At 46.5% G+C, this 23,277-nt stretch overlaps 1 protein-coding gene across 3 annotated transcripts in view; it reads left to right on the top strand.

Moving 5' to 3' along the window:
- The first annotated feature begins 1,340 nt into the window (after nt 1-1,340).
- Nucleotides 1,341-23,277, top strand: part of dlec1 (DLEC1 cilia and flagella associated protein) — a 214,727-nt gene continuing 192,790 nt past the window's right edge. For 2 of the 3 annotated variants that reach the window (XM_070881759.1, XM_070881757.1), the window contains exons 1-5: nt 1,341-1,453; nt 7,418-7,548; nt 9,930-10,022; nt 11,263-11,403; nt 13,659-13,815. In XM_070881759.1, the coding sequence (XP_070737860.1) occupies nt 7,441-7,548; nt 9,930-10,022; nt 11,263-11,403; nt 13,659-13,815 (499 nt within the window). In that variant the 5' untranslated portion in view covers nt 1,341-1,453; nt 7,418-7,440. The other variant, XM_070881758.1, reaches the window with a different exon arrangement.

Genomic DNA, 23,277 nt, shown 5'->3' with positions numbered 1-23,277 from the left:
ATGCATTTGCTCACTCACCTAATCTGTCCAAGTCACCCTGCAGCCTCTTAGCGTCTTTCTCACAGCTCACACCGCCACCCAGTTTAGTGTCTGAGGACATGAGGAGAAACTTCTTCACTCAGAGTGTTGTTAACCTGTGGAATTCTCTACCGCAGAGAGTTGTTGATGCCAGTTCATTGGATATATTCAAGAGGGAGTTAGATATGGGGCTTACTGCTAAAGAAATCGAGGGGTATGGAGAGAAAGCAGGAAAGGGGTACTGAGGTGAATGATCAGCCACGATCTTATTGAATGGTGGTGCAGGCTCGAAGGGCCGAATGGCCCACTCCTGCACCTATTTTCTATGTTTCTATAACTTACTTTTAGATCTAGAATCTGAGGTGTGGTATTTTCGATTGGCAAGCTTAATACACTATGGTGTCTGCCGTGGCTCAGTTGGTAGCACTCTCGTTTGTGAGTCATAAGGCTGTGGGCTCATAGTCCCACTCCAGAAACTTGAGCACACAAATCCAGGGCAATGCTGATGGAATGCCGCACTGTTGGAGGTAACGTCTTTCAGATGAGATGTCAAACCGAGGCCTGTCTGCTCGCTCAGGTGGACGTAAAAGATTCTATGGCACTATGTCGAAGAAAAGCAGGGGAGTTATCTCCAACGTCCTGGCCAATATTTATTCCTCAATGAACATCACTAAAAAAAAGATAATCTGGTCATTATCACATTGCTGTTTGTGGGAGCTTGCTGTGCGCAAATTGGCTGCCGTGTTTCCCCACATTACAACAGTAACTACACTCCAAAAATACTTCATGGCCTGTAAAACTCGTTGGGAAGTCCGGTGGTATATAAATGCAAGTATTTTCTTTTCTTCAACAATCCCTTTAAGCGGGTGAGGAAAATCATCGCCTGCCTCAGTACAACTAATGGCTCCATCACTTACGGTAACGGTCTGTCGGATAACCTCACCCATGGTCAAACCTCATACCCGTCGCACGATGTTGAATGATAAATACTTACTGTGACTCGCAGGCCGCACTTTCCCCTCAGGGAGCGGCTGATAACGGTTCCGAGCAGCCGACTCTCCTTTCCCAACATGGCGTCCATCGCGCTCCCACCCCGCTGCTTTCATTGGTCGCTAGTCAGCTCTCCTTTCCCAACATGGCATCCATCGCGCTCTCGTTTCGCTGCTTTCATTCGTCGTCGGCCGGCTCTCCTTTCCCAACATGGCGTCCATCCCGCTGCTTTCATTGGTCGCCGGCCGGCCAGGGCGGTTGCCAGGGCAACGTCCTTCGCGCTCTCATTCTCATTGATCGTCCGTCGGTCGAGGGCGGTTGCCGCGGCAACCGCTGTCAAACACACAAGATGGCGCCGCCGGGTACCAGTCGGGGCTTTTCCCTGTGACTGTGAGAGAGAGCGAAGGAACCGGGAGAGCCTCCAGCCATTCACACTCTGCAAACTGTGCGTATGGGACAACTCTTTGTGCGGGTTAGAGGGACGGAACATACTGTATGGATCTCGGGTGCTCTGTACACCACAGACCAGGCATAGATCATGGTGCAACTGGCCCACTGCGCAGCAGCACTGGTGAAGAAGCACAGCTAACGGTTCAAATATTTCACTAATGATTAAATAACTAATTACAACATTGTAATAACTTTTTTTTAAATAACCAACGCGTGCTATTTATTTAGGGAACGGTGGCATAGTGGTTATGTCAAAAGCAAAAAAACTGCGGATGCTGGAATCTGGAATAAAAACAGAAAATGCTGGAAATCTCAGCGGGCCAGGCAGCATCTGTGGAGAGAGAAACAGAGTTAACGTTTCCGGTCGATAATCCTTCGTCAGAACTGAAGAATGTTCGAAAAGAACACATTCTTAACAAACACCGAAAGGGGGAGGAGCGGAAAGAACAAAAGGGAAGGTCTGTGATAGGGCGGAAGACAGGAGAGATTCGAAAGACAAAAGGGATGATGGACCGAATGGTAATGGTAGTGCCAGGAGTTAGAAAAATATTAGTCAAGATAGGATGTGAATGGTGGAATAATGACCAGCTGCCATTAGAGACAAATAGAAAAGAAGAAACGGGCTGGGGGGCTGGCAAGGGAGCCAAAGATTGGCAGTGGTTACACTCTGAACTAGATGTTGAATCTAGAAGGCTGTAAAGTGCTTTAAAAAAAAGATGAGGTGCTTGAGCTTGCATTGAGCTTCGTTGGAATAGTGTAGGAGACCAAGGACAGAGAGGTCAAAGTGGGAGTGGAATGGAGAATTAAAATGACAGGCGACCGGAAGCTCAGAGTTACACTTGTGGACTGAACGGAGGTGCTCTGCAAAGCAATCATCCAATCTACCCCACGTCGTGAGCAGCAAATACAGCATACTAAATTGAAAGAAGTACAAGTAAATCGCTGTTTCACCTGGAAGCAGTATTTGGGGCCCTGGATAGTGGGAAGGGACGAGGTAAAAGGGAAGGTGTTGCATCTCCTGCACTTGCACAGAAAGGTGCCGTGGGAAGGGGAAGGGGTGGTGGGGGTGACTGCGGAATGGACCAGGGTGTCATGGAGGGAGCAGTCCCTTCGGAATGCTGAGAGGGGACGGGTGGGGATAGGAAGATGTGGTTGGTGGTGGGTGGTGGGATCACGTGAGAGGTGACGGAAATGACAGATGTTGATCCGTTGAATGTGGAGGCTGGTGGGGTGAAAGGTGAGGACAAGGGGAATCCTGTCATGGTTCTGAGAGGAAGGGGAAGGGGAAGTGGTGAGAGCAGATGTGCAGGAAATAGAACGGACACGGTCGAGGGCAATGTTAACCACGGCGGAGGGGAATCCTCTGTTGAGGAAAAAGGAAGACATGTCAGAGGCACTAGTGTGAAAGGTGGCATCATCAGAGCAGATGCGACGGAGACGGAGAAACTGGGAGAATGAAATGGAGTCCTTGCAGAATGTGAGGTGGGAGGAAGTGTAGTCCAGGTAGCTGTGGCTTATAGTGGATATTGGTCAAAAGCCTAGCCCCAGAGATGGAAACGGAGAAGTTGAGGAAGGGAAGGGAAGAGTCGGAGATGGACCATGTGAAGGTGAGGGAAGGGTGGAAATTGGATGCAAAGTGAATTAAATTTTCAAGTTCAGGATGAGAGCAGGAAACGGCACCAATACAGTCATCAATGTACCGGAAAAAGAGGCGAGGGAGGGATTCACTGTATGGCAGGTACAAGTGATAAATTTTTCCACTCCCTAGTTCAAGACAGATTTGTCTCCCAGGCTGAAATCAACTCACTCAGCACAGGCCAGGGATCAGACCTGGGACTATGGCTGACCTTACACTCTGTGGCAGATGCCTTGGGGTTGCATTCGACCTCGATGGACAACTATAGTTATTTTGCCAGAGCTTTCTGTGTAAAATCTGAAACCTGCGTTATACCACTTAAACCAAATTATAATTGTATCGGTACGAGTCATTAAACTATACAACCAGCCTATCCAATCTTTCCTCATAGCTAACATTCTTCAGTCCTGACAATATCTTTGTAAATCTCTTCTGTACCCTCTCTAGTGCAATTATATATTTCCTGTAATGTGGTAACCAGAACTGTACACAGTACGCTAGCTGTGGCCTAACTAGTGTTTTATATAGTTTAAGCATAACCTCCCTGCTCTTATATTCTATGCCTTGGCTAATAAAGAAAAGTAACCTGTATGCCTTCTTAACCACCTTATCTACCTGGCCTGCTACCTTCAGGTATTTGTGGACATGCACTCCAAGTTCCCTCTGTTTCCCTACACTTCTCAGTATCCTACCATTTGTTGTGTATTCCCTTGCCTTGTTAGCCCTCCCCAAATGCATTGCCTCAAACTTCTCTGGATTAAATTCGATTTGCCACTGTTCTGCCCACCTGACCAGTCCATTGATATCTTCCTGCAGTCTACAGCTTTCTTCTTCATTATCAACTGCACGGCCAATTTTCGAATTAGCTACAACCTTCGTAATCATACCCCCTAAATCATTGAAGTCTAAATCATTGATGTATACCACAAAAAGCGAGGGACCTAGTACTGAGCCCTGTGGAACCCCACTGGAAACAACCTTCCAGTCGCAAAAACACCATCACCCTTTACCATTTGCTTCCTACCTCTGAGCCAATTTTGGATCCAACTTGTCACTTTCCCTTGGATCCCATCAACTTTTACTTTCGTGACCAGTCTGCCATGTGGGATCTTATCCTCATCGACGCTTCCTGTTACCTCCTCAAATAATTCAGACCAGTTAGTCAGTCACAACCTTCCCTTAACAAATCCACGCTGACTGTCCTTGATTCTTTCCAAATGATGATTTATCCTGTCCCTCAGAATTTTTTCCAACAATTTGTCCACCACCGAGGTTAGGCTGACTGGCCTGTAATTACTCGGTCTAGCCCTTTCTCCCTTTTTAAACAATGGTGCGATGTTAGCAGTCCTCCTGCACTCCAGCACCATGCCAGGAGCCAGAGAGGATTGAAAAATGATGGTCAGAGCCTCTGTTATTTCTTCCCTTGTTTCTTTTAACAACCTGGGATACATTTCATCCAGGCCTGGTGATTGATTTATCTACTTTCAAAGCTGCTAAACCCCTTAATATTTCCCCTCTCACTATGTTTATCTCATTTAATAACTCATACTCCTCATCCTTAACTACAATGTCTGCATTGTCCCTCTCTTTTGTGAAGACCGATGCAAACTATTCATTAAGAACCATTCTCATGTCTTCCACCTCCACACACACGCTTCCTTTTTGGTCTCTAATAGACCCTACTCTTTCTTTAGTTATCCTCTTGCTCTTTATGTATTTATAAAATACCTTTGGGCTTTCCTTGACTTTACTTGCCAATATTTTTTCATGTCCTGTCTTTGCTTTCCTAATTTCCTTTTTTATTTCACCCCTGTACTTTTTATACTCCTCTAGACTTTCTGCAGTATTGAGCTCTCGGTATCTGACATAAGCTTCCTTTTTTTGCCTTGTTCTACTCTGTATGCCCCCTGACATCCAGGGATTTGGGAGTCCCACTCTTTTTGTTTGTGGGAACATATTTGGTCTGAACCTCACTATCTCCTTGAATGCCTTCCACTGATTTACCTTCAAGTAGCTGTTTCCAGTCCGCTTTGGCTAAATCACATCACAGCTTAGTAAAATTAGCTTTTCCCCGAATTGAAAACTTTTATTCCTGGTCTGTCTTTGTTCTTTTCCATAAGAACCCTAACTCTAACTGAATTATGATCACTATCACCAAAATGCTCTCCCACTGATACCCCTTCTACCTGCCCAGCTTCATTCCCTAAAACTAAGTCCAGAACTGCCCCCTCTCTTGTTGGGCTTGCTACGTACTGGCTAAAAAAGTTCTCCTGAATGCATTTTAAGAATTCTGCATCTTCTATACCTTTTACACTGATTCTATCCCAGTTAATGTTGAAATCCGCAACTATTGCTGCCCTATTGTTTTTGCACTTCTCAGAAATTTGCCTAAATATTTGCTCTTCTATCTCTCTCTGATTGTTTGGGGGTTTATAGTACACTTCCATCAGTGTAATTGCCCCTTTTTTGTTCTTCAGTTTGACTCATATGGCCTCATTTGATGATCCTTTTGACATATCATCCCTCCTCATGGCTGTAATTGTTTATTTAACCAATATTGCACCCCCCCTCTTTTTAATCCCCCTCTGTCTCATTTGAAAACCCTGTAACCAGGAATGTTGAGCTGCCATTCCTGTCCTTCTTTCAGCCATGTTTCAGTAATAGCCATAATATACTTCCACATGTCTACCTGTGCCCTCAGCTCATCTGCCTTATTCACTAGACTCAATGCATTGAAGTATTCTTCTTCTTAGGCAGTCCCCTGGTGTCGAGGATGACTTGCTTCCACACTAAAATGAGTTCTAAGGTGACTGATGCCAGGTCCCGAACTTTATTTTGAAGGATGGAAGATGCCTGTGGGTGAATTCTTTTAACGTGGGGTGGCTGTTGCACACCAGCCACCACACGGACTTCACAGAGGAAATATTTTCGTTCAATGTCAAGGGGATGCAAGGCGATTGGAGACCAGGCTCTGTTGCATGGGCCTAGTATACATGCTCCTACTGACCCCCTCCCTCCCTCAGGTCCTCTCCCCTGGTTTTCAAAGATCGCAGTGTCGGTGAGCGCATTCGTCTTTGAGCAGCTTGCAAATTTGTCCATAAAATATCGACATTGTACCCCGGGCCCCCAGCTCCAGCTCCAGCGCGCTGTGCTCCATGCACAGGCTCTGCTGCGCTTTTTCCACACTCGCTCCAGCCGGAAGGGACCAAGTGTAATGTAGCCAAATTTGCTGATGATACAAAGATAGGTGGGAAATAAAATTGTGTAGAGGACGCAAAGAATCTGCAAAGGAATGTAGACCATTAAATACTCACACAACCCCTTTGTTGTCTATTTTATAGCCGTTTGTTTCCTCTGCCTTCCAAACTCACTTACTAATTTATTGTCTTCCATTTCTAGCTTTGCTTCACTCCTTTCTGAATCTATGCTCAGGTTCCTAGCCTCCTGCCAAGCTAGTTTAAACCCTGCCCAACAGCACTAGCAAACCTCCCCGTGAGAATATTGGTCCCAGCCCTGTTGAGGTGCAACCTGTCCGGCTTGTGCAGGTCCCACCTCCCCCAGAAAAGGTCCCAATGCCTCAAGAAACTAAAGCTCTCCCTTCTGCACCATCTCTCCAGCTATGCATTCAGCTGATCTATCCTCCTATTTCTGTACTCACTAGTACGTGGCACCGGGAGTAATCCAGCTCCCTAAAATCATGTCATTGGTACTGATATGGCCCATGCTGTTCACACTCCCCCCTCAGAATGTCCTGCAGCCGCTCAGTGACATCCTTGACCCTGGCACCAGGGAGGCAACACACCATACTGGAGTCACGTCTGCTACTGCAGAAACACCTGTTGTTCCCCTAACTGTTGCATCTCCTATCAATATTGCTTTTTTGACCTTCCTTCTCCACCCCCCCCACCCCAATACAACTGAGCCACCCATGATGCCATGGCCTTGCCTGTGTCGCCCACAATCTGAGAACAAATATGTTTTTTAAAAATTCAAGCCTCCCTGAAAGTCTCTCTTACCAACACATAAACACTCACTCAGCAGAGTCTGCAGACCACTAAAGTCTTACTTAGGAATTGCCACAGCACGTGGAGGGTGCACAATAAAGAGAGGATGTGAAACAGGAGAGTCAGCAGCAGTTCTGACGAAAGTTCACAGATCTGAAACATTAACTCTGTTTCTTTCTCCACATTTTCTGTTTTTACTTCGGATTTCGAGCATCCACAGTATTTTGTTTTTGTTGTAGCAGGTTTCTCTCTTTCTCTCCTCTTCTTTTCTTTCTCTTCCTTTCCTTAATAATCAAGACAAATCTTTTTATTTGATTAGATTCCTGACAGATTATTTACAAAATGAATGAAGAAGAGACTGTGGAAAAGAACGAGCCCTCTTCACTGAAACAAAATACCCTTTTGCCAGAGGTTACAAAGCAACAAATGTCAGATTCAAGAAACACAAAGGTAATATGGCCCCAGACATTCGACAACAGCCTCTGAACTTTATATAAAATATGACTGGTTTATCTATGTATTTTTTCCTTAACTAGTTTATCTCTTACGGAATTACTCAAGCTGTGTCGGGGAGTGGAGGGTTGTATATGCTTCCACTGCAAGAATTTGGAAAGCGATTTGTAAGAGATCTCCTCAGAAATAGTGCAGTGTTGTTTGGTTGGTTTCTGGAAAATAATTAAATTGTATTTTCCTTATCTGCTGTAATAGATTAGTAAATAAGTTTGTTCCCTTCACCGATACATCTGTAATGTATTACAAATCTAATGACTTCCAGTTGTCATACTTTTTTGTCATACTTTTGACTTACTCCATTCTAAAAACTTGTCACGTGGTAATTACACGTGAAGAAAGAAGAGAGAAAGCACTTGCATTGATGTAGTGTCTTTTACAACCTCAGGTCATCCCAAAGGGCTTTACAGCGACATGCGGCAGAATGCCCAGCCTCTGACCTGCTCTCGATGCCACAACATTTATGTGGCTCGTCCAGTTCAGTTTCTAGTCAGTGGTGTCCCCAGGAAATTGCTGGTGGAAGACTCGGTGATGGTAATACCATTGAATGGCAAAGGGAGGTGGTTGGGCTCTCTTTTATTGGAGATGGTTATTGCTTGACACTTCTGTGGCACAAATGTTACTTGCCTCTTATTAGCCCAAGCCTGAATGTTGTCCAGGTCTTGCTGCATGCAGGCGTGGACTACTTCATTATCTGAGGAATTCTGAATGAAGCTGAACACTGTGCAATCATAAACGGACATCCCCACTTCTGACCTTGTGATGAAGGGAAGGTCATTGATGAAGCAGCTGAAGATAGTTGGGCCTAGGACACTGCCCTGAGGAACTCCTGCAATGATGGACTGAGATGACTGGCCTCAAACAACCTATCTTCCTTTGTGCCATGAATGACTCAAGCCACTGGAGAGTTTTCCCCCTGATCCCCATTGACTTCAATTTTACTAGGGCTCCTTTGGTGCCACACTCGGTTGAATGCTGCTGTCTTGATGTCAAGGGCAGTCACTCTCACCTCACCTTTGGAATTCAGCTCATTTTTCCATGTTTGGACTAAGGCTGCAATGAGCTCTGGAGCTGAATGGTCCTGGTAGAACCCAAACTGAGCATCAGTGAGCAAGTCATTGATAAGTAAGTGCCGATAGATAGCATACGTCTTGAATATTAATAATGCTACATGAATGCAGCTGTTGTTTATTTATGGATATTTAAATTTTGATTATTTGATGGCATAAGAACAGGATGCAGCCAGAGGACTCTATAACTAGGAGAGATATCTCACAGATTTAACCCTTAGTCAACAAGGAAGCAGAATACTGACCAATAGCTCAACTGGCAAAACACAGACAATTGATAAAGAATGGTGTTCTTGCTGTGAGAAGAGCTTTAAAAGCATTAACGGTGTGCTGAGACACAACGCAGTCACACTGGGGAGAGCCTGTTCACCTGCTCCGTGTGTGAGACGAGATTCCCTCTATCACACCAACTGCTGAGACACCAGCGAGATCACAAGTGACTGCAGGGGTTGGATTCTGCTGTTACTGCCGCAGTGAATCACTGGACCATCAGCAGGTCGGGGCCTTCAAAGGAGCATACCACTCAAGGTACAGCGCGTGCTGGAGAGCGACTGCTGTGAAGAGAGCGACTGGATTGGACGTCACCAAGGTCCAGGTTGCTGATTGGAGCGTGGGCTGGTATAGCAGGAGTGGCGAGGTTGAGGTGCACGAGCGGCGAGTGATCGTGGAGCGACGTGATCGGGGCCCAGGGGAGGCGTGAGTTCGCGGCCCAGAAGAGGCGAGGGCCCAGGGGCAGCACGGGCCAGCCCACACTGCGATATGTGCGTGCACTAGGTCTGTGCAGCAGAGCTGGTCTCCAATCGTCTTTGCCACTAGCTCTGTCAAGCCCGTGTGGTGACTGGTGTGCAGCGGCCACCACATGTTTAAAAAATCCACACACAGGCATCTTCTACCCTTCAAGATTTAGTTTGGGACCTGGAATGTTAGGTCCTTCATTGAAACACCTCTGAACTCATCCCTTTTTGGGGTGAATGTAAATCATCCTCGCTTCGAGGGACTGCCTGTGATGATGATGATGATAAAGAAAAAAGAGAAAGAAAGAACTTCCATTTCTATAGCGTCTTTCATGACCTCAGGATGCCCCAAAGCGCTTTACAGCCAATGAATTTGAACATTTCACCATAGTGAACAATTTTGTTCATTCATTTCACAATCTACAAAATGTAGATCAGTTCACCTCTAAGTCTCTTTTCCAAGTAATTAAAAGTTTTTTCCCCACTTGTTTTTTAATTTTTATGCTGTTCCTGACAGGATGTCTGCAAACAGTATGAAAAGGATGATGAGCGGACTGCCTCTTCAGAGCCATTTATGTACAGGCACCGGCCAACGTCTGAAAGAACACAGGTAAAACACATCAAGTCATTACAGTCAACCAAGCCAATAAGGGTCTTTTTTTTTTGGAAAGTACTTAAAACTACATTGGGTCTGGTTCACCTCACGTAAGGATTAAGTGGATTAAGTACGTCGGGTAATGTATATTCAAACAGACTTTTAGCCCCAAGAACCAGACCAGCACTTGCTAATCCAAAGCAGAAAATGCTGCACTCAGCATCTGTGCAGAGAGAAACAGAGTTAATGTTTCAGGTCTCCTTCAAAGAGCCGGCACAGGCACGATGGGCCAAATAAATCCTTCTGTGCTGTATGATACTATCTAATTAAGATGTATTACACTAGCAGTGACTCATTACTACTCAGAATTGTGGACTTACCTCCCTCACTCTTTCCTTCCTACACCAATCTACAGGCTTTTGAAACCCAGTAATTCATGATATTTTTCATCTCCTCTTTGGTGATATCCTACACTATGGCCTTGACTAAATTAATTAGGTTTTTGAATATTTAATTATTTTTTAAACTCACATAAGTTTAATCATGTTTTGGCTTGGGCTGCTTATAGTGTCACCACTATTCCCTGCCAGAATGATGATGATTGTGTAATTCCCCCGTCAATCATGCTTGGTGCCTGCACTGGTGTATGTGACTGGGATTGATTTCACGAACATAATTTGTATGTAATTATCGCCGCTCACTGCAATTTGCTGGAGAAATAATCAGTTTGTATTACGCAACTATTGTCTTTTTGCTGGAGAAACAATCTTGCTTTAATCGGGAGAAGTTGCTGCAGTTTCATTCTGTTTCCTCTAGTTCGTAGATACTCTGTTTAAATAGACTCTGTAGACTGTTTGCTATAGTGTGCTATTTAAATAAACTTATTTTGATTTACTGTTTACTGAGTAAATAGGCTTGGTTTGGTGTAAAATAGACTGTTGGCTGTGAGTCCTGAACAAGTCCCGCCCCACCTCCAACTCGTTGGCTGACACAGTGGTGTCAATAGACCAAGTGATGTTACCATGGCAGACATCGCAGGAGAGCTTGATTCTGCCCTCACCCGAACAGGGGTGAACAGGATAGTGAACAGGAGCCGAGATCCTGGCGAATTTCCCTTCCGCTAACCAGGGACGCCAAGGCCAATTGTAACACCTCTACTGCCACCTTAGCTGAGTTCAATTAAGTCACTACAGATTGCTGAACAAATGTGGGATCTGACAATATATATGTTAATAAATCTATTTTTACCAATTAGGACATATCCTATTTATTGGCAAGTATTTTCAAGGACCTTTACACTGGAGAAGTCATTGGAAAGGACGTAACAAAGAACCTTGTGAGGTCACGAGGTGGAGACAATGAGTACCACGAGAAATTTGTAAAACAGCTACAAGAGGTATGACTCTTTACCTTCTTCTCTGTCCTCTTGTTGCCTGCTTTTTTTAAAAATAAATGTTCTTTTGACCAATTTCCACTTCTTTTCCCACCTCCCTTTCTTTCCTCAAGGCATTCATCATCATAGGCAGTCCCTCGAAACGAGGATGACTTGCTTCCACACTGAAAACGGATGAGTTCACAAGTGTTTCAATGATATTCCAGTCCCGAACTACATCCTGAAGTATGGAAGATGCCTGTGCATGGATTTTTTTAACGTGTGGTGGCCGTTGCACCCCAGCCACCACACGGGCTTGATAGAGCTAGGTCTTGGTCCAGTGGCAAGGCATTAACTCTTGCCTCAGTGCAGTCCAATAAGTGCCATGTGCCCCACAGTGCTTGTCCAAATGGCCATTCCTGGAGCATGGACTGAGGCTGTGACTGTCTGCAGGATATCTAAAAGTGAGAGTCTTCACAGCTGAGCCCAGTCCTGTCCTCCTTCATATCCACATACTTGTACTTTATGGGCTGGAGTCCCTGGAGCAGGAACCCTGGTTACTTTTCCACTCTTTAGCCTGAAGGTTGGTGCCATTTGTAGAGCCTGTACTCCCAGCCTAGCTGAGAACAGATAATGGGGATCAAATCTGGGGCCAGCAGGTTGGTTATACAGAGCCACTGGGAGTGGAGGAGGTGTGGGCTGGTGCTTGTGGTGGGGATCCTGTATGGGTACACTGCCGGTGCGGTTGTCCACACCCCTGGGGTCTACCGCCATATTCCTGGACCACAGGAGCACTCTCCTATTTGCCGTGCTTCCCTCCTGCTCTGCTATTCTGCCATTTCATCATCATCATAGGCAGTCCCTCGAAATCGAGGAAGACTTGCTTCCACCCTAAAAATGAGTCCTTAGGTGGCTGAACAGTCCAATACGAGAGCCACAGTCCCTGTCACAGGTGGGACAGATAGTCGTTGTGGGAAAGGGTGGGTGGGACTGGTTTGCCGCATGCTCTTTCTTCTGCCTGCGCTTGATTTCTGCATGCTCGTGGCGATGAGACTCGAGGTGCTCAGCGCCCTCCCGGATGCACTTCCTCCACTTAGGGCGGTCTTTGGCTAGGGACTACCAGATGTCAGTGGGGATGTTCCACTTTATCAGGGAGGCTTTGAGGGTGTCCTTGGAACGTTTTCTCTGCCCAGCTTTGGCTCATTTGCCGTGAAAGAGTTTTGAGTAAAGCGCTTGCTTTGGGAATCTCGTGTCTGGCATGCGAACAATGTGGCCTGTCCAGCGGAGCCATCTTTTGTTTCTATACTCGCTATTACCCCATTTTGTCTTGCACCATCATCCTTTTTGTCATTTAATCATTCCTGCCCTCAACCCTATCACAGATTTCTCCCTTTTGTTATTTTCCTGGTTCCCCCGCCCCACTCCTTTTCCCTGGCTCTGTACTTGCTTAAAAGCTGTTCATCACTAACATCTTCCAATTCTGATGAAAAGTCATCGACCTGAAACGTTAACTCGGCTTCTCTCTCTGCAGATGTTGCCTGACCTGCTGAGTGTTGCCAGCATGTTCTGTTCTTGTTTCAGATTTCCAGCATCTGCAGGATTTTGCTTTTTTTTTAGAAAGAAAGACTTGCATTTATATAGCGCTTTTCACAACCTCATGACGTCATGAAGCACGTTACAGCCAATGAAATACTTTAGAATTGTAGTCACTGTTGTAATGCAGGAAAAGCGGCAGCCAATTTGCGCACAGCAAGCTCTCACAAATAGCAATGTCATACATTTAGTTATACTTTGCCAGCTGAGTATTAGCAGTCATTACCCTCTCTATTTTGCAGTTTTTCTTTCGTTCTCATTTGGTCTCCCCAGAGCACCTGACCAAAATGCAAGGAGAGTCCCAAGAATGGCTCAAGGGAATAAATTCCAAATTGTACCTCATTCCCTAGGGAGCTGAAGCCAGAAGATCGCAAAGTGGCGAACGGTGGTGATGTAAACCCACATCCACAACCCACCACAAAGCCGCTGTACCTCAATGTGCCTGTGTTCAGTATTGGACTCTAACCAGGGGATTACACTCGTATTATAACTCGCAGGTGATCGATCTAGAACAGAAGATGTTGGCAAGGCCCGGTAGGTCAGTCAGCATCTGAAGGCGCTAGATAGGTTAACCTTTTGCGCAAGGATCCTCCATCAGAATTGAATTACAAGAGAAGTTACCCACATATTTCTTTATAAATGTTTGAATTAATTTAAATCAATTATTTTTGCCGGTCATTAAATAGATTCACGCGGAGTATGACAGACAAATTACAGAAGCTGACGCAGTTGAAAAGCACATCATCCAAGCCCGAGCACGAGCTGCAGCGGCAGAGGAGAAGGCTCTGAATAGAGCAAAGGAGGAGAATGAAATTGGTTATCATTCACTGGGATTACCATCAGGTAAAACTTTCTGGTCACGTAACGTTAGCGCTAGATGAGGCGAAATAGTACACAACACAGGAGCCCTTATATTCAGGAGGTTCAGAAACTTAGAAACATGGGCCTCAGACTTGTTGTCATCCCTCCCCACCCTCAATAGATTGGCACTTAAAGCTAATAGAACATCTGGCTTTGTTTGCTGCATCTCGAAGATATGAGGAAGGTCCAGTGGAAGCACTGGATAGATCCAGTAGCTAAAGCAAATCTAAAAAAAGTTCTCTGTTCATTATCCTGGGGGCATTACCATATTTATCAAGATATCAGGGAAAACATTGTCAAACACTTAGAGCGAGAAAGGCTCACCTACGAGAGTAGGCCAAAGTTATATCTCGCACACAAAGAGTAAAAAAATTCAAAAATGTAATGGCTATTCCACCTGAAATCTTATCCTGTCCTCACCTGATGGCCACATATCAAGGACATCATCACGGATTTGTTAAGGGAAGGTCGTGTCTGACTAACTTGATTGAATTTTTTGAGGAGGTAACAAGGAGGGGTCGATGAGTGCAGTGCAGTTTGATGTAGTGTATATGGATTTTTACAAGGTCTCACATGGCAGACTGGTCACAAATGTAAAAGCCCATGAGATCCAAGGCAACGTGGCAAGTTGGATCCAAAATTGGCTGAGAGGCAGGAATCAGAGGGTAATGATTGATGGGTGTTTTTGTGACTGGGAGGGTGTTTTCAATGAGGTTCCGTAGGGCTCAGTACTAGGTCCTTTTCTTTTTGTAGTATATATCAATGATTTAGACTTGAATGCAGGAGTATGATTAAGAAGTTTGCAGATGATACAAAATTGGCTGTGTGGTTGATAATGAAGAAGAAAGCTGTATACTGCAGGAAGATATCAATGAACTGGTCAGGTGGGCAGAACTGTGGCAAATGGAATTCAATCCAGAGAAGTGTGAGATAATGCATTTGGGGAGTGTTGTGTCCTTAGATGCTCCATCAATGACTCCACGAGGCAGTGTGTTGTACTTGAACTGTAGTGACCTTAGTCCTTTATTAATTAACTCCAAAGTGAGGATCACACCTGGTGGCCTGCCTTTTATACCAGGCCAGGCACACCTGTACAGGTAACCTACGAGTCTCCCACTGCTGTGCCCTCTGGTGGCACACCTTGAGATAGTACCAACAGTAACCATGTAGGATACATGACATCACTCCCCCCTGAACCCTCAGTGCAAATCGCCTCTGCATTGACTGTGCTCTGGGCTTAGCTCTATGTAGGTTTTGTCTGGTTGGCCTCTGGCGGGCCACCTCAACCTTGGGTGGGTAGTCGGTGCAGTAGTGTGCTGGTGGTTGCTGTTTGTGTATGTGTTCCTAACCACTCCATTCTCTCCCCCTCCCATATCGATATGGCCGGGGCTCCTGACATTCATGTACACTCAAGTTCAGGTAAGTGGGTTTTGCATTTTCTTTTTTTTTGTGTGGTTCCGTGGTGCGACAAGTACATTAGATGCCTTATCGATGCGATGACCAGTGCGTGAGGACAAGCTAGTTCCGGAGCTGCTGGGTTGTGTCCCTGCAGTCTAGTGGCGGCTCAGTGCCCGGTGCTGGCAATGGGAAGCTGGTTGGCTTGCGTAGCTTGCTCTCGGGCCTGTTGCCGTGGTCCCTAGCATCGGGACAGTTCACAGATGTCTGTGATCTCCCTGTCCTTTCTTTGCGCCCTGGGTCACAGCTGCTCCCTGAGGAGCTGTCGTCTAGCAGTGCACAGGGAACTGCTGACTCACTGGTCTGAGCGTCGTTTGGTTTGGAATCCTGGTTGATGCCTGTTTCCTCTGGGGGAACAGTGGTGGGTGACTCTATATCTTGGTGCAGTCTTCTCCTTCAGGCTCGTGGCAGTTGGTGCCATCAGTTGCCTGAGAGATGAAGCTGACCCAGGACATGGTATCAATACCGTTGCCATTGCCCTGCTGAGGTCGCTTGCTTCGCAGCTCATGTGTGTTGGCTTCTTGTAGCCACGCTTCGTGGTGCATGACTCTGGTCCTCGGGACGCAGGCTACAGCATTGGGTAGCTCACTGGACCTGTGTGCACTCGATGGGTGTCTGCTCGCTGCATTGGCTGTGTGCAGTGGAAATCCTGCATCGCACAGCTTTTCCTTATTTATGATGGACACTCTGTGGATCCGATCGCGATCGTGCGACTTTTCCTCGCTGGTTGCATATGCACAGTTCAGATCATCAATCACACATTGTACATAATCGCGCGACTTTTCCTCATTGGTTGCATGTATACAATTCCGATTATCAGTTACACATTTTACATGATCCGTTACACATTTTGTCTCGAACTTTCAATTACTATTACATTGCTTAAATGTGTGGAACTGTCCCTTTAATTGTGGTGGGTTGCAGGCCTCCTTTACCCCAATCCGCTTCTCCATTTGGTGCCACGTGTTGTTCCATCACGCCATCTTTGTCTTCAAAGCATCACCTCGTGGTTTGGGCGCCATCTTTCCTTCGTCCACGATGTCGACTACGGGTTCTGCCTCCGCTTCTGGATCCGATTTTCTTCCTCCGGAGTCCTGCCACTGGAGCCTTGAAAGTGAGTTCGGGTCGTCTCAGCTGGATCCTCCCCACGTGCCGAGCGGTCTGTGTCATGGGTACTGTGCTAGTCTGCTCTCCAGTGCTGGGTCCACTCTCAGGTGAGGGCCTGCTTAGCCTCTGAGCGCAGAGGGCTTCGATCGCTGGAGGGGTGAAGTCTTCCCACTTCCAATGGATCTTCTCCATCCACCTTCTGCCGAGCAGCGTTTGTCCATCACCTGCAACAATCCACAGAGGTAACTTGTGCACCGCGCCATCATGGAGTACCTTTACATTCGCACTACCAATGACTGGGATGATTTCATTGATGTAGGTGCGTAGCTTTGCCTGAATCAGGGCCAACTCTGGTCGTTCAGCCGGATTGTCCCATAGCCTCTCAAAGGCTCCTTGATTCATCACTGACTGGCTCGTCCCCATGTCCACTTCCATGAAGACTGGACTTCTCTCTATCTCGACTTCCATCTTCAGCGGGGAGCACTTGGTGGTGCAGGTAAACATGCTATGTACCTCCCCATGGGACTGGGCTGCCTCTCTGTCTATCAATTCATAATCCATGCTGGATTCATGTCCATCTGTGGACTCCTCATCGACACAGTGAGTCTTATTTCTCTTCCACATTCGCTGGAGGTGGCCCTTTGTACTGCAGCCTTTACATACATAGTCTTTAAAACGGCATTGGTGAGCCCTGTGATTCCCTCCGCAACGCCATCATGATGCTACTCGATTAGTCCCCCTCGGCGGACTCTGAGTTAAGGGACTCGGGGGGCCTGTTCTCGCTTCCCTGAGCGGGTTCACGCTCGACAGTCCAGCCCCTGAACGGCGCCACTCTGTGCACAGTACCTGCCGGGTTTGAGTCCTGAGGGTGTGATATCTACCTAGAGCCGCAGGTCGAGGTCATGAATGACTGGCTCATCGAGATGGCTTTCTGCAGTGTGGCTGTGGTATCCGCCGACAGTAACTTGTGAAGAAGGCCCTCATGGCCAATTCCAATGACAAAAATGTCCCGCTTCGTTGAGGTGGGTGCCGAACTTGCACGGTGCCGCCAGCCTCCTGCGATCTGCAGAGGACTTCGCGATTTCCTGGCCTTCGGGCCGTCAGTGGGTATAGAACCAATGTCTGCCTGTGAGGATGCTCTCCTTGGGCTTGAGTTGCACCTGGATCAGGGTTACGAGCTCCTTGTATGACTTGGTTGTTGTCTTCGCTGGTGCCAGCAAGTCCCTGACGAGGACATAGACGATGGGCCCACAACTGCTTAGCAGGATCGCGCGGCGCTTATCAGCCAGTGCAGCCGGGTTGTCTCCTGCCAGGTCGTTTGCTGTGAAGAAATGTTCTAGCCTCTCCACAAAGGCGTCCCAATCATCACCATCGGCGAACTGCTGCAACGTACCAAGGGTAGCCATTTCCGCGTGAAAGTTTGTAATCTCGTCGACAGTTGTTGTGTCCTTAGATGCTTTAACAATGACTCCACGAGGCAGTGTGTTGTTCTTGAACTGTAGTGACCTTAGTCCTTTATTAGCTAACTCCAAATTGAGGATCACGCCTGCCTTTTAAATTAGGCCAGGCACAGGTAACCTACGAGTCTCCCACTGCTGTGCCCTCTGGTGGCACACTGCTGTGCCCTCTGATGGCACACCCTGACGACTACATCTGCTGGAAGTGTATCCGCCTCCAGCTCCTGACGGACCGCGTTGCGGAATTGGAGCTGAGGGTGGATTCACTCTGGAGCATCCACGATGCTGAGAATGACATGAGTAGCACGTGTAGCGAGTTGGTCTTACCGCAGTAGAAGGGTCCATAGCCAGCTAGGGAATGGAAGACCAGCAGGAAGAGTAGTGCAAGGAAGGTAGTGCAGGGGTCCCCTGTGGTCATCCCCCTGCAAAACAAATACACTGCTTTGAGTACTGTTGAGGGGGATGACTCATCAGGGGAGGGCAGCAGCAGCCAAGTTCATGGCACCGTGGCTGGCTCTGTTGCACAGGAGGGCAGGAAAAAGAGTGGGAGAGCGATAGTGATAGGGGATTCAATTGTGAGGGGAATAGATAGGCGTTTCTGCGGCCGCAACCGAGACTCCAGGATAGTATGTTGCCTCCCTGGTGCAAGGGTCAAGGATGTCTCGGAGCGGGTGCAGGACATTCTAAAAAGGGAGGGAGAACAGCCAGTTGTCGTGGCGCACATTGGTACCAATGACATAGGTAAAAAAAGGGATGAGTTCCTACGAAACGAATTTAAGGAGCTAGGAGCTAAATTAAAAAGTAGGACCTCAAAAGTAGTAATCTCGGGATTGCTACCAGTGCCACGTGCTAGTCAGAGTAGGAATCGCAGGATAGCGCAGATGAATACGTGGCTTGAGCAGTGGTGCAGCAGGGAGGGATTCAAATTCCTGGGGCATTGGAACCAGTTCTGGGGGAGGTTGGACCAGTACTAACCGGGCGGTCTGCACCTGGGCAGGACCGGAACCAATGTCCTAGGGGGAGTGTTTGCAAGTGCTGTTGGGGAGGAGTTAAAGTAATATGGCAGGGGGATGGGAACCAATGCAGGGAGACAGAGGGAAACAAAAAGGAGACAAAAGCAAAAGACAGAAAGGAGATGAGGAAATGTGGAGGGCAGAGAAACACAAGGCAAAGAACAAAAAGAGCCACTGTACAGCAAAATTCTAAAAGGACAAAGGGTGTTAAAAAAACAAGCCTGAAGGCTTTGTGTCTTAATGCAAGGAGTATCTGTAATAAGGTGGATGAATTAACTCTGCAAATAGATGTTAACAAATATGATGTGATTGGGATTACAGAGGCATGGCTCCAGGATGATCAGGGCTGGGAACTCAACATCCAGGGGTATTCAACATTCAGGAAGGATAGAATAAAAGGAAAAGGAGGTGGGGTAGCATTGCTGGTTAAAGAGGAGATTAATGCAATAGTTAGGAAGGACATTAGCTTGGATGATATGGAATCTATATGGGTATAGCTGCAGAACACCAAAGGGCAAAAAACGTTAGTGGGAGTTGTGTACAGGCCTCCAAACAGTAGTAGTGATGTTTGGGAGGGCATCAAACAGGAAATTAGGGGTGCATGCAATAAAGGTGCAGCAGTTATAATGGGTGACTTTAATATGCACATAGATTGGGCTAACCAAACTGGAAGCAATACGGTGGAGGAGGATTTCCTGGAGTGCATAAGGGATGGTTTTCTATACCAATATGTCGAGGAACCAACTAAGGGGGAGGCCATCTTAGACTGGGTGTGGTGCAATGAGAGAGGATTAATTAGCAATCTCGTTGGGCGAGGCCCCTTGGGGAAGAGTGACCATAATATGGTGGAATTCTGCATTAGGATGGAGAATGAAACAGTTAATTCAGAGACCATGGTCCAGAACTTAAAGAAGGGTAACTTTGAAGGTATGAGGCGTGAATTGGCTAGGATAGATTGGCGAATGATACTTAAGGGGTTGACTGTGGATGGGCAATGGCAGACATTTAGAGACCGCATGGATGAACTACAACAATTGTACATTCCTGTCTGACGTAGAAATAAAAAAGGGAAGGTGGCTCAACCGTGGCTATCAAGGGAAATCAGGGATAGTATTAAAGCCAAGGAAGTGGCATACAAATTGGCCAGAAATAGCAGCGAACCCGGGGACTGGGAGAAATTTAGAACTCAGCAGAGGAGGACAAAGGGTTTGATTAGGGCAGGGAAAATGGAGTACGAGAAGAAGCTTGCAGGGAACATTAAGACGGATTGCAAAAGTTTCTATAGATATGTAAAGAGAAAAAGGTTAGTAAAGACAAACGTAAGTCCCCTGCAGTCAGAATCAGGGGAAGTCATAACGGGGAACAAAGAAATGGCAGACCAATTGAACAAGTACTTTGGTTCGGTATTCACTAAGGAGGACACAAACAACTTTCCGGATATAAAAGGGGTCAGAGGGTCGAGTAAGGAGGAGGAACTGAGGGAAATCCTTATTAGTCGGGAAATTGTGTTGGGGAAATTGATGGGATTGAAGGCCGATAAATCCCCAGGGCCTGATGGACTGCATCCCAGAGTACTTAAGGAGGTGGCCATGGAAATAGCGGATGCATTGACAGTCATTTTCCAACATTCCATTGACTCTGGATCAGTTCATATCGAGTGGAGGGTAGCCAATGTAACCCCACTTTTAAAAAAAGGAGGGAGAGAGAAAACAGGGAATTATAGACCGGTCAGCCTGACCTCAGTAGTGGGTAAAATGATGGAATCAATTATTAAGGATGTCATAGCAGCGCATTTGGAAAAAGGTGACATGATAGGTCCAAGTCAGCATGGATTTGTGAAAGGGAAATCATGCTTGACAAATCTTCTGGAATTTTTTGAGGATGTTTCCAGTAGAGTGGACAAGGGAGAACCAGTTGATGTGGTATATTTGGACTTTCAGAAGGCTTTCGACAAGAGATTAATGTGCAAAGTTAAAGCACATGGGATTGGGGGTAGTGTGCTGACATGGATTGAGAACTGGTTGTCAGACAGGAAGCAAAAAGTAGGAGTAAATGGGTACTTTTCAGAATGGCAGGCAGTGACTAGTGGGGTACTGCAAGGTTTTGTGCTGGGGCCCCAGCTGTTTACACTGTACATTAATGATTTAGACAAGGGGATTAAATGTAGTATCTCCAAATTTGCAGATGACACTAAGTTGGGTGGCAGTGTGAGCTGCGAGGAGGATGCTATGAGGCTGCAGAGTGACTTGGATAGGTTAGGTGAGTGGGCAAATGCATGGCAGATGAAGTATAATGTGGATAAATGTGAGGTTATCCACTTTGGTGGTAAAAACAGAGAGACAGACTATTATCTGAATGGTGACAGATTAGGAAAAGGGGAGGTGCAACGAGACCTGGGTGTCATGGTACATCAGTCATTGAAGGTTGGCATGCAAGTACAGCAGGCGGTTAAGAAAGCAAATGGCATGTTGGCCTTCATAGCAAGGGGATTTGAGTACAGGGGCAGGGAGGTGTTGCTACAGTTGTACAGGGCCTTGGTGAGGCCACACCTGGAGTATTGTGTACGGTTCTGGTCTCCTAACTTGAGGAAGGACATTCTTGCTATTGAGGGAGTGCAGCGAAGGTTCACCAGACTGATTCCCGGGATGGCGGGTCTGACATATCAAGAAAGACTGGATCAACTGGGCTTGTATTCACTGGAGTTCAGAAGAATGAGAGGGGACCTCATAGAAACGTTTAAAATTCTGATGGGTTTAGACAGGTTAGATGCAGGAAGAATGTTCCCAATGTTGGGGAAGTCCAAAACCAGGGGTCACAGTCTAAGGATAAGGGGTAAGCCATTTAGGACCGAGATGCGGAGAAACTTCTTCACCCAGAGAGTGGTGAACCTGTGGAATTCTCTACCACAGAAAGTTATTGAGGCCAAGTCACTAAATATATTCAAAAAGGAGTTAGATGAAGTCCTTACTACTAGGGGGATCAAGGGGTATGGTGAGAAAGCAGGAATGGGGTACTGAAGTTGCATGTTCAGCCATGAACTCATTGAATGGCAGTGCAGGCTAGAAGGGCCGAATGGCCTACTCCTGCACCTATTTTCTATGTTTCTATAGTACCCTGTGGTAGCCATGTAGGATACACGACAGGGAGGGCTAACAAGGCAATAGAATACACATTAAATGGTAGGAACTGAGAAGTGAAGAGGAACGAAGGGATCTTGGAGTGCAAGATAGTAGGCCAGGTAGATAAGATGGTTAAGAATGCACACGGAATACTTGCCTTTATTAGCCGAGGCATAGGTTACAAGAGCAGGGAGGTTATGCTTGAACTGTATAAAACACTAGTTAGGCCACAGCTAGAGTACTGCGTGCAGTTCTGGTCACCACTTTACAGGAAAGATGTGATTGCACTAGAGAGGGTACAGAGGATATTTACGAGGATGTTGCCTGGACTGGAGAATTTTAGCTATGAGGAAAGATTGGATCGGCTGGGTTTGTTTTCTTTGGAACAGAGGAGGCTGAGGGGAGACCTTATTGAAGTGTATAACATTTTGAGGGGCTTAGATAGAGTGGATAGGAAGGACCTATTTCCCTTAGCAGAGTGGTCAACAACTAGGGGGCACAGATTTAAAGTAATTGGTAGGAGGGTTAGAGGGGATTTGAGCGGAATTTTTTTCACCCAGAGGGTTGTGGGGGTCTGGAACTCACTGCCTGAAAGGGTGGTAGAGGCAGAAACCTTCACCACATTTAAAAAGTACTTGGATGTGCACTTTGTTATATATGAATAAAGAGTCTGACTGGATACTGTGAGCTCAAAGTAAAGTGTGACCTTAGTCTTTTATTGCAGGTCTCCAGAGTGCCTCTCCATCCTGTGAGGCCTCGTTAAGTACCTGTGCTCCCAAGGGATTGTGGGATCCCTTGGGACTCCAGAGGATGAGCCCTCTGGTCGCTGTATAAGGTATATACAAGTTTACATAAATATCACACTTGAAGTGCTGTGACCTACAGGGCTGTGGACTAATAGCTGGAAAGTGGGATTAGGCTGGATAGCTCTTGGTCAGCCGGCATGTTCATGATGGGCCAAAATGCCCTCCTTCCAAGCTGTAAATTTCTATGATTCTATATGTGCACTCGTCTGGCAAGGGTCACTGGATAGCAATCAGGTGAGTAGTCACTGTTGTAATGGAGGAAAGGTAATGTAGCAAGTTCCCGAAAACAGCAATGAGATAATGACCAGATAGTCTTTTTGCTTTTTTGGTGGTGTTGTTGGTTGAAGGATAAATATTGGCCATGATGTCAGGGAGAACTCCCCTGGTCTTCTTCAAAATAATGTCATGGAATCTTTTACATACACCTAGAGGTTTAACGTCTCGTCCAAAAGAAGGCACCTCTGACAGTGCTGCACTCCCTAAGTAC

This window comes from Pristiophorus japonicus, chromosome 5, assembly GCF_044704955.1.
Source record: "Pristiophorus japonicus isolate sPriJap1 chromosome 5, sPriJap1.hap1, whole genome shotgun sequence".
Lineage (NCBI taxonomy): Eukaryota > Metazoa > Chordata > Chondrichthyes > Pristiophoridae > Pristiophorus > Pristiophorus japonicus.
This window is presented reverse-complemented; position numbering and strand designations above follow the sequence as displayed.